The 9,743-nt window shown below is 38.9% G+C and overlaps 1 protein-coding gene across 2 annotated transcripts in view; it reads right to left on the bottom strand.

Annotated features, from left to right (window-relative positions):
- LOC101160156 (receptor-type tyrosine-protein phosphatase gamma) overlaps positions 1–9,743 on the bottom strand; it is a 231,765-nt gene continuing 222,022 nt past the window's right edge. For both annotated transcript variants that reach the window (XM_078947503.1, XM_023955062.2), the window contains exons 13-21: positions 7,481–7,563; positions 7,148–7,278; positions 6,904–7,030; positions 6,541–6,675; positions 6,231–6,312; positions 5,218–5,279; positions 4,409–4,530; positions 1,196–1,316; positions 1–757 (exon numbers count right to left, since the gene is read on the bottom strand). In XM_078947503.1, the coding sequence (XP_078803629.1) occupies positions 662–757; positions 1,196–1,316; positions 4,409–4,530; positions 5,218–5,279; positions 6,231–6,312; positions 6,541–6,675; positions 6,904–7,030; positions 7,148–7,278; positions 7,481–7,563 (959 nt within the window). In that variant the 3' untranslated portion in view covers positions 1–661. The remainder of the gene's footprint in view (positions 758–1,195; positions 1,317–4,408; positions 4,531–5,217; positions 5,280–6,230; positions 6,313–6,540; positions 6,676–6,903; positions 7,031–7,147; positions 7,279–7,480; positions 7,564–9,743) is intronic.

Below are 9,743 nucleotides of genomic sequence, written 5' to 3'. Positions count from 1 at the left end.
TCATGGTAAGTGTATATTCATATATGTATACATACAGAATTCCCATATATTAAAAGCATAATTGAATTATACAAAGAAAGAATCATAAAAGTTCACAGTAGTAGTTGAAACACCGCTAAGGGTCAGCAGAGGTGTCTGCGGCAGCACACCCAGATCCTGGTTCTGTGGGTCAGTAAGTGAAATGATCGGAGCCAGCAAAGCCCCAGGGTTTGTCCTCTGTAACATCTGGGTTGGGGTGCGTGGACGGTACTTCAGAAGCAGCTGAGGATGTGGCGTTTGACAAAAAATAAATACAAAATCATCTGAGTGCGGAGAAGCCATGGGTCAGCTTTAATGACGGCAGTAACACTCACAGGTCATAGTGCAACAAGAAAAGACACAAAGTGTTACCCCCCCCCCCCCTCCCTGTGCTGTCCTAAAACCCAAACCTGCAGCTGAGAGTCCTTCAATAAGACCGAGACAAAAAATGGGGGGAAAAAAAGGAAAATATCCAAAACTGTCTCAGTGTAAAAAAGTTATCAGAGTATTTCTTTTAACCAAGAATCTGGCAAAAAAGGCCTCAAAAAATCCACAAGAGTTCCATGGAAATCCAGACAGACTTGGACCAGTGGGACACCAGACTTGGGTACTCAGATCTTCTCTTTTCGGTGGAAATGGGACTCTAGAGTCCTGTTAAAGTTCCTCCCCTGAAGACCCGAGTTGGACTCCTCTGTGTAACCATGCTGAACAGAACCTCACAGAGACACTGGTACTGGTTCTGAAAGTTTTCAGGGAGAGGAGAGAATGAAATGAGATCCAGGATGTCCTGACAGTGCCTGAAGGTCACGCAGTTTATGCAGTGAGGATGTAACTGGGTCGGGCCTAAAGATCACTGAATATTCACAGAAAAAGTAAAGTGTTTCATGGTTTGACAGCTGTCAAAAGAACATTTATATGTAATATTTATTGGCAAAATCCAATAGAATATAATTTTTCTTGAAAACACATTTTTATCTGCAGAAAAGTTATAACAACAGAGATGCTCAAAGTGTAGAAATGACAGTAAAACTCAAAAAGTAATTGCATGCTGTACCAGAGGGTTCCTGCTCTAAACTTCATTACTGCTTCAAACCCCACCCACCCCTAAACAGGAGAACATGTGCAGTCAACAACGCTGCAGCCGAGACATAAACTCAGACAGACAGACGAACATCACCTGAGCTGCAGGCAGGCTCTGGTCTGTAAAGACGTCTGGTTTCATCCCTCTGATAAACATTTGATGAATGTGGTTGATGCCTTTGCTTTTCAGCAGCAGACCCACACATGCTGACACACACCTGCAACACACAAAAAGAAAAACAACACAACATAGGATGAGACGACTGCTGAAAGCTGATAATTTGTCTTTTGGAGTAGAAGGACACTGACGGGATGAAATGCACAAACAGATCAGGAAATATGCAGCTGCAGTTTTTGGCCTTCATGGTCAACCGTGTGTTGGTGGGAGCTTTGAAGATGGGGGTGGCTCTGTGATCTGGATGTTTCCACTGGATCGATGAGGACTTTTTAAAATTATTTATTTCATTTATCACATATCAAAAAAGTAAATAAAAACAGAATATACAACAATGCGGATGTGATGGATGGTTGCCAAAAACCCACAAGGGGCTTAACATGTGGCAACCACCATAATGAGTCTATAAGCTAAAAAACAATACCCTTCAGTAAATACAATACATAAAAAATCAATGCATATTCAATTCATGCACTTACATTCTTTTATCAAACTAAAAATACATGCCATATGGAAAAGTACCATTGTTAAGAAGAAAGCTTTATAGAATTTTTTTAAAATGAGTTTGTTAAAGTACTTTGAAAGAGGAAGGAAGACTGTTCCAAATTTTACATTCTCCGTATATACACTAAACTGTGACTGAGTTATTCGAAAGAAAGGTGCTCTGATGAGACAGTCACCCCGAGTGGGATATTCATGAAATTCATTATTAAAATTGAACATGTTGGTGAAATGTTGGGGAAGAAGTTTTCCAATAGAATTGAAAAAAAAAACTGACCAGTTTGAAGTTGGTTGACTTGATAGATACTCAGGACACTGGCCTGACAAAACAAAGGTTGAGATGAATGCCTATGTCCTACATTGAATATTATTCTCAGAGCTCGTTTTTGTAGACGCACAATAGGTTCAAGTTTAGTTTGATGTGTACTAGCCCAAACAATATTGCAGTAACTAATATATTGATATATCATTGAATAGTACAACATAATTGCAACCTTTGTATTCATCAAATGACGGGTTTTACCTAGGATACCCACCATTTTGGCAATTTTTGTACTAATAAAAGTAACATGAGGTTTCCAGGATAAGGATTCATCCACTATTATCAATTTGTATTTTAAAAGAGAAATCCACGGCATTTGATTTTAGACCAAACAATAAAAAGTGTGTTTTTTTTATATTGAGTGACAATTTGTTAGCTTTGCACCAAGTAGATATGTTGTCAAGTTCATCATTTACAACATAGTTAAGAGTATCTAAATCCTTATGGGAATAGAATACACTGGTGTCATCTGCAAATAATATTTTAGAAAGTTTAACTGATGCATTGGGTAGATCATTGACATATAATAAAAATAACAGAAGACCCAAAATGGAACCTTCTGGTAAACCACATTGTAGAGGAAGGGGTGAGGACTCTAGTCCATTATAGTTTACGGTTTGATATCGATCAGTTAAATAACTAGTAAACCAAAGTAAAGTTGTTTGTGATGCCAAGAAGTGCAAGTTTATCCAAAAGAATAGTATGGTTAACATTGTCAAATGCCTTTGACAAATCTAAAAAGATACCAACTGTGTTCTCTTTTCTATTTTTTGCTTTATAGATTTCAGTAATTAAATGCACCAGTGCCATGTAAGTGGAATGTTTTTTCCTAAAACCGTACTGGTAACGGTATAATATGGTATTGTTTTCAAGATGATCCATTAATCTTTGATAGTCAATTTTTTCAAAAATCTTAGAAACAGCTGGTGACACAGAAATTGGTCTATAATTATTGAAGTGGGTTGGATCATCATCTTTATAAACTGGCGTAATTTTTGCTCTGTTTAGCTCAATGGGTACAGTACCATTGACCAGAGAGAGATTAAAAACATATGTCAGTGGTTTAATAATAAAGACATAGATTGATTTTAACAAATTACTATCAATATTGTCATAACCAGGTGATAAACCAGGTGTCTTTAATGAGCCCATGATGAGAATATATGGGTATTTTAGCCCTCCACTGTGACTTTCTAGTTAAATAAAAATAGTTTTTTTTATTTTAAAAAGTAACTAAAATAAAATGAAAGAAGAAAAAAAGGGGAAAGTAAACCAATTAAAACTTTATTCAACTCATTCACAAACAGTTGAAGAACAGTAAATCACTCTGCAAGGTCCCTGACTACACTACTCACTATGCTCCAACAATCCATTAAGCGGTTCAGTTTTATAGTTTAACAAAAGTGCACTAAAACATTTGACAGATTCTTGACCCCTATTTACCACAGAAGATCAATTAGAGGTCGGTAAGCACAATAAGACACCAGATTATAAGGTGAGCTTTCTTTTTCTGAGCAAATTCAAGTGTGATATGGTTAAAAAAAATGTGGTTAGGGTCAATTAAGTAGCTCTGATTTATGTATTTGGTAGTTAGATTTATGAATTTCTGGCAGAAATGCAGTACACACTGTTTTTATATCACTGCTGACATCACACTACCTACCACTATTGCTGCATTGAGATGATCCTATGTGACAGTGTGTCTTTTATTTGAAAAGGAAGTCATTTGAACCACTGTCAAAAGTTAGAAGCAATTTCATATAAAAAAAAGGCTATTCTCTCTTATGTTTATGCAGTTAATTTATATTGTTCATAAAAGTAACAATACAAAATCCGAATCAGTGTCTTAATTATCTAAAGGGTGAAGGAAGACATTGTGGCTCTTGCAGGGTTGTGGTCGGTGAGAAATTGATCCGAGTTATTAAGTGTTGAAGGTTGTGGACCCCTGCTTTAGAGGAGCCACAGGAAGTGAAATTTGCAACATTTACAAGCAAAAATTTAAATAAAGAGTTTCTCATAATGCTTAAGAGATGGAGATGCCTTTTGTTTTTCTATAGGACCACTCCAAACCCTGTAAACTTTTCGGTTTCCCATCACTTATGTAACGTGTGAATCATGCACTGTGGGATGCATGCTTACAGGAACATCCCACAGGGGCAGTGGTTTGTGGATCAGTTCTGTGATGACTGAAAGGAACGTGCAGCCCCTTACAGCCAGTTGTAGCAGATCTGTAGCAGATTAAAGCTCATGCAAACGTGTTACCCCAGGCGTTAAAGCTGCTTCTGTACATAGCATAAATGATTCAGACTTACTGAGTGACGGCTGGTCCATCTCGCAGGGCAGCGTCTTCTTTGATGATGAGCTCAGGGGAGGGAAGCTCAGGGTTCAGCCTCCTCCAGTCTTGTATGTCATGAATCCCCACTGAGGGCTCATCCTGGTTGTCAGGTAAAAGAAGACATAAAAAGACACAAAATAGTTGAGAAGACAAGAAATCAATGATTTGACTACAGCTTTGATGTGAACAAAGCCTGCAGAGAAAACCCCTGAGGTCAACTCTCACTGCTGTGAAAGAGAACCTGAAACCCGTTCAGAGCCAGAACAGAGTTTTCCTGTCTTCCCCTTCTTGTGAAATCTGCTGTGCTGGGTTTTCCAGCTTTAAGCTTCACACAGTAAACACAGAGGAAACCGATTCAGAAGTCATGGACTCTGACGTCAGCATGCTCACTAAAGTCAACAGAGTCGGAGACAAATCTCTTGGGTTTTTGCATCTTAATTTGGAGCTGAACTTGCTAGGAGACCTGCTGGTGGGATGACTGTCTTTTTCTCTGCAGAGTGATGGACTACAGATGGATCTTTATAATCCTCACATGTGGACTTGCAGCAGGTATTTCTCTGAGATCTACTCTGATGTCTTTGCTCTCAGCATGTGAACAAAACACCTGAGATGTCCATGGAGGTCTGCACACTGATGCAAATGATCCTCCTTCTTTTGTCTCAGTTCTGCTCAGTGATGACGACACAGTGTGTTGTGTGTTTCTGTTCTTCTGATGTGTTAGTCTTTGTCGTCAGACTTTGATCTGACCCTTCTGACGTAAGAGAGACTGACAGAAGAGGAGCTGACCGTGGTGGACGGGGCGCCCTGGACGGCAGGTGGGGGAGTTTGGTCCAAGCTGGCTTGTCGTGCTGCTCACAGAAACACAAAGAGAAAGCATGAGGGGAGGGGTAATAGGGCCACATTTACAAAAAAGTAAGAATTTCTTTGTTTTTCCCCCCTGTGTTTTCAGAAAAGATTTGCAACTCCATAGTCGTACATCCTGATTGAACACTGAAGCTGCTGAAAAGCCTTTCCCCCTGAGCTGGTTCAAGCTCTACTTCTGCCCAAGTTCATCTATTATCTTGAGCAGACAAACTGCAGTAAAATATAGAAACTCAAGAGTCCCGTAAACAACATATTTTACGGTGCAAACCTGGTTTTTATTCAATATCCTCAAACTTCAAGGGAGTCTGAAGAAAAGCTACAGACTAACAAGCCCTCTTCATGGACTTCACTTCATCAGCTGACATGTTGCCCCTCAACATGTTTGGAGCCTTAGAACCCTGTCTCTGCTGTCAGATGGTGTGGTCCTTCATCAAGCTATACCCTCCATCCTACTGGGTTGCGTGTATACCAGTAAAGAATAAGAATTAGAATAATAGAATTATTTATAGAATTATATATAATATATGAGAATTAAAACCAAAGTTGGAATGCTAAGAAATTAGTCCCCAAACCTTTTACCTAACAAATTAAACATTAAGAAAAATGATCAGTTCCAGATTCACAAATTCCTTCTCCACAGAGGAGTTAGCGTTCTGTTCACATGATCATATTCTGCAGGAATAAGGACTTTGTGCTGAGCAAAAAAACAAATCTCCCTGCTTAACAGTATCTATGCTGTTTAACCACCAACTTTCTGAAGGTTTGAATGCAGGTGATCATCTGAAACTGCGAGTTTCATTCATGCTGAGACATTGAGTTCTGATGAAGCTGAAGGATCTGCATTTCTGACTTCCTTCTGACAATGTAATAATGTCATAGTGACAGTATAGTATAGTATAGTATAGTATGCCGGTAATAAAGAACTAAACGCTTACATGGCACCACAGAGGAGCTTCCATCATTCTTTTTGCTCTTCTTAGTGTCGAAGTATTCTTTAAGTCTGGCTTTGGGTAACCGCTGAAACAGGAGGGACAGAGAGTTTAATGATCGCTCTAACAGAACAGTTCTGGTTCAAAAACAGCATTCAGCAGAATCAGTGTGGACTGTTGGTGACTGGGGAGAAAACTAGGCCTTTACATTTCTGTCATTTGGCTCCACTGTTGTTCTAAACAGCAGATCCACATTTGAGAAAAGGGAGTCATTTCTGAGCACTGAGGCAGAACTGGTGTGATGACAAACCCTCACCCTGAGGTGTTTCTCCACATGATTTCTGTGTCCCAATGACAGGAGGCTGCTGAAGAGGCGGTGCAGCTGGCTGCTTGATGTTTCCTCCTCCAAAATGACTCCCAGAGCCTCAATGGGAGTCATTTTGCAGGTAAACTGGACAGACAGAGATCTCTAGTTATTCTTTTTTGAAGACATTTGTTTGACTTCTTCTGAGTAATGTTAAGTAAATAAGCATTTTCACAAACTTCTAAATTTAAATAAAAGTAATTAAGCAACTCAAATCTGTCCACTTTTACATTTCTACTTAATATTTAATTGGAACTTTTTCATACATTCATGTAGGCCTGAATAAAAATCGTTCAAAGTTTCACTCAAACAAACCTCGGTGTGAAGGAGGTAGCTGCTCTGAGAGAGGAGGAGGTTGAAGATGTCTGTGGTTCTTCCGTCTCTGATCTGCTGCAGGCTCCTGTTGGTGTAGGTGTGGGTTCCTGCCTGCTCCACCTTAGAACTGCAACAAACAGTCATAGCTTAAAACCAGGAAATCCAGGGGGGGTTGTGTTTCTGCAGGGGGGCTGTGTTAACTGCTGCACAGTGGTGATCAGAGTATCTTACAGAGAAACTTTACCTGCAGGAAACGCCAGGCAGCTGGGTCACAGAGGACCCAGGGGTCAAACTGAGGACTGGTAGGGTGGGCTCCAGCCTCTGGGGGTAACTGTGTAGGAGCACTTTTGTATCACACTGATCTTTCCTTCCACCCTGTTGTTTAAAAGATCGTAATATTGACATTTGAAAGGCATGAAAACGATAGATCACAAGAAGAAATTACTCCCATTCATTCAAGATGGATGGAACGTTTTATCTGTTCTGAATAAGACTGATACTTTTGAACCAGGAGGAAACTATATTGTAATTGATGTCATTAATGTTATGAAGGCATTTTTCCATGAGTTTCACTTACCTTCACACAGCTGCTGTCACTGCCATCGCCATGTTTGCTGTCCTTCTCCTCCCGCAGCCTCAACTTCCCTCCGCCAAATTCAGCTAAGGAGGAAAGGGAGTGAGGAGTGAAGCTGATGTGAAAGCAGGAGGAGCATGAAGCCGTGTTTTCAATCAAAGATCATTTGAGATGTTCCAGACAGCCGGCCTTTGCTTCAGCACCATGAGTCTCCCTTGTGCAGGCCACGCTCCATTAGACTCTAAATGAATATTTGACACGGCTGAGCACCAAAACTGCATCTCTGCAGCTCCAGGGGTCTGTTTGTGGTAATTTCTCTGCTCAAGGGAGGGGGGTGTGTGTAAGGGGGGCAGTCAGCTGCCAAGCTCTTACATTATGAAAACAGCAAAATTATGCAAAGTTGCATAAATCATGTTGAAAACCACAAATGCTTTCTGAAAGATGCATCATATTTGGTGAATTAGGGACAGTTTTTTAGGCCATCCCCCTCCCAACCCCTCCCACACATACGTACGGTCATTACATCAATTATATATAGACATTACATCAATTATATAGACAACAAAGAAGATGATCACAGTGTCACTGCTGCACATTGAAATAATCTTTACCTGTAAAAATCTAAATTTTTCACAGATTAGACTTTCATATAACAAACATAAGTGAGCGTTCCTAAAAAATCAAAGCTAGAGGAAGGAGTTCAAGTCATTCCCTGACAGGTATGACTGGAAGAAAAAAAATGTGAGCCAGTTGGGGAAAAAAAGACATGGAGACATGAGCAAACCTTTTTTCTGAAATCACCTGTTGGAAAGAAAAAACAATCCTGACATTTTAATTAAACTTATCAGTCAGTTTTCAAATATTGAAATATTATTAGACAATTTTCAAGAAGATTCTTAATAATTTGTAAATAAGTTAAACAGTGCTTGACTGATCTCAATTATTTCATAAGAGCAGATTAAGGGAAAACCACAGAAGGCAAGAATTATTAATTCAAAAATTCATAAACCACATTTCTTGGCTGAATTATTACAGCAAAGTCTTGCATATCGCTCATTTAGACCGTTATCACATCACACATGATTTGAATAAATACCATAACTTATGATTGTCTTTATTGACATGGTTGATGTTTCTCACTCTCATTGTGGATCATCTTAAAAAGAAAACTATGAATTGTTTCTTCATAGATAGAGTTGAGTTCTGCAGGAGAAATCTCTCTGTTGTGCATTAAGGAGAACTTAAAGACATTTCAGACAACTGTAATGGGAAATTGTAAAACCAAAGTATCCCATTTAGGTTCTTGGAGACGGGTTGTAGAAGAGTAAAAACAGTTCCTCTATTTCCCTTCTTGTCTTGGTTTCTCTTAATTCCTTCCTCTCTTTTCTTTAGAAGAATTTTCTGCTAACTTATAAATGCTGAGTTGAGTTAATCTTACAATGCAAAATATATTTTTTATTGAATTACACTAAATCATGTTTTGGGAAATTATAGGTGAAATTTTGGCAATATAAGTTTTATGGATTTTTATTTTTAACTTAAATGATCACATATTTTTTCTCATCCTGTTGCACTTTAACCCTATAATACTTTGTTTTCAATGTCCTTTTTTCTTTTTTTTATGTAAGTATTGGATGTTTTGGAAAAGAGCTACTTACAAATAACATAGAGGAGGTGGCATCATGCCGTGTGGAAAGAGGGATTGACTGACTGTCCTACTGCATTCCAGACCCAGTAGGATTCACTCATCTAAGAACCTAGGAATCCACCTTTTCTAATTAGGTTTTAAACATGACCTTTTAGGAACCAGAACCAGGACATCAATCAGAATGTAGATGGCATCTCTTAAACTGTTCTCCTCCAATCTGGAAAGAAAGTTTGAGACTGTCTGGACAGGAGAAGGTGGAATCAAAGGATGAAGGAGTTGGAAATAAAAAGATGTTTTATGATGTTTAAGGGGCTTCCAGAAGAAAACAGGAGGAGGAAAAAAGGATTCTTCATCAAGCTGCATGCGTGGAGTTGCTCTGGAACAACCTCCACTCCTGAATTAAGATGATCACGTTACTACTGAAAGCTTCATTAAGAAGAAAAACCTAAATGAACGTTGCCTCCCTGCAGCTGGAATTTTTCGTCTTTGTAGTTTCAGTTTAACGTTTTAACCAAAACTTTTTGTTTAAAAATCAAGTGCTTCTGTTCATGTTCTTTTCCTGGGCATGAAAATCCAACATTAAACCCCACAGTCAGCAGAGGATGTTGGAGCAATTCT

Source organism: Oryzias latipes, chromosome 5 (genome assembly GCF_053564925.1).
Source record: "Oryzias latipes strain Hd-rR chromosome 5, Olatipes_Hd-rR_3.1".
In the NCBI taxonomy this organism is placed as follows: domain Eukaryota; kingdom Metazoa; phylum Chordata; class Actinopteri; order Beloniformes; family Adrianichthyidae; genus Oryzias; species Oryzias latipes.
This window is presented reverse-complemented; position numbering and strand designations above follow the sequence as displayed.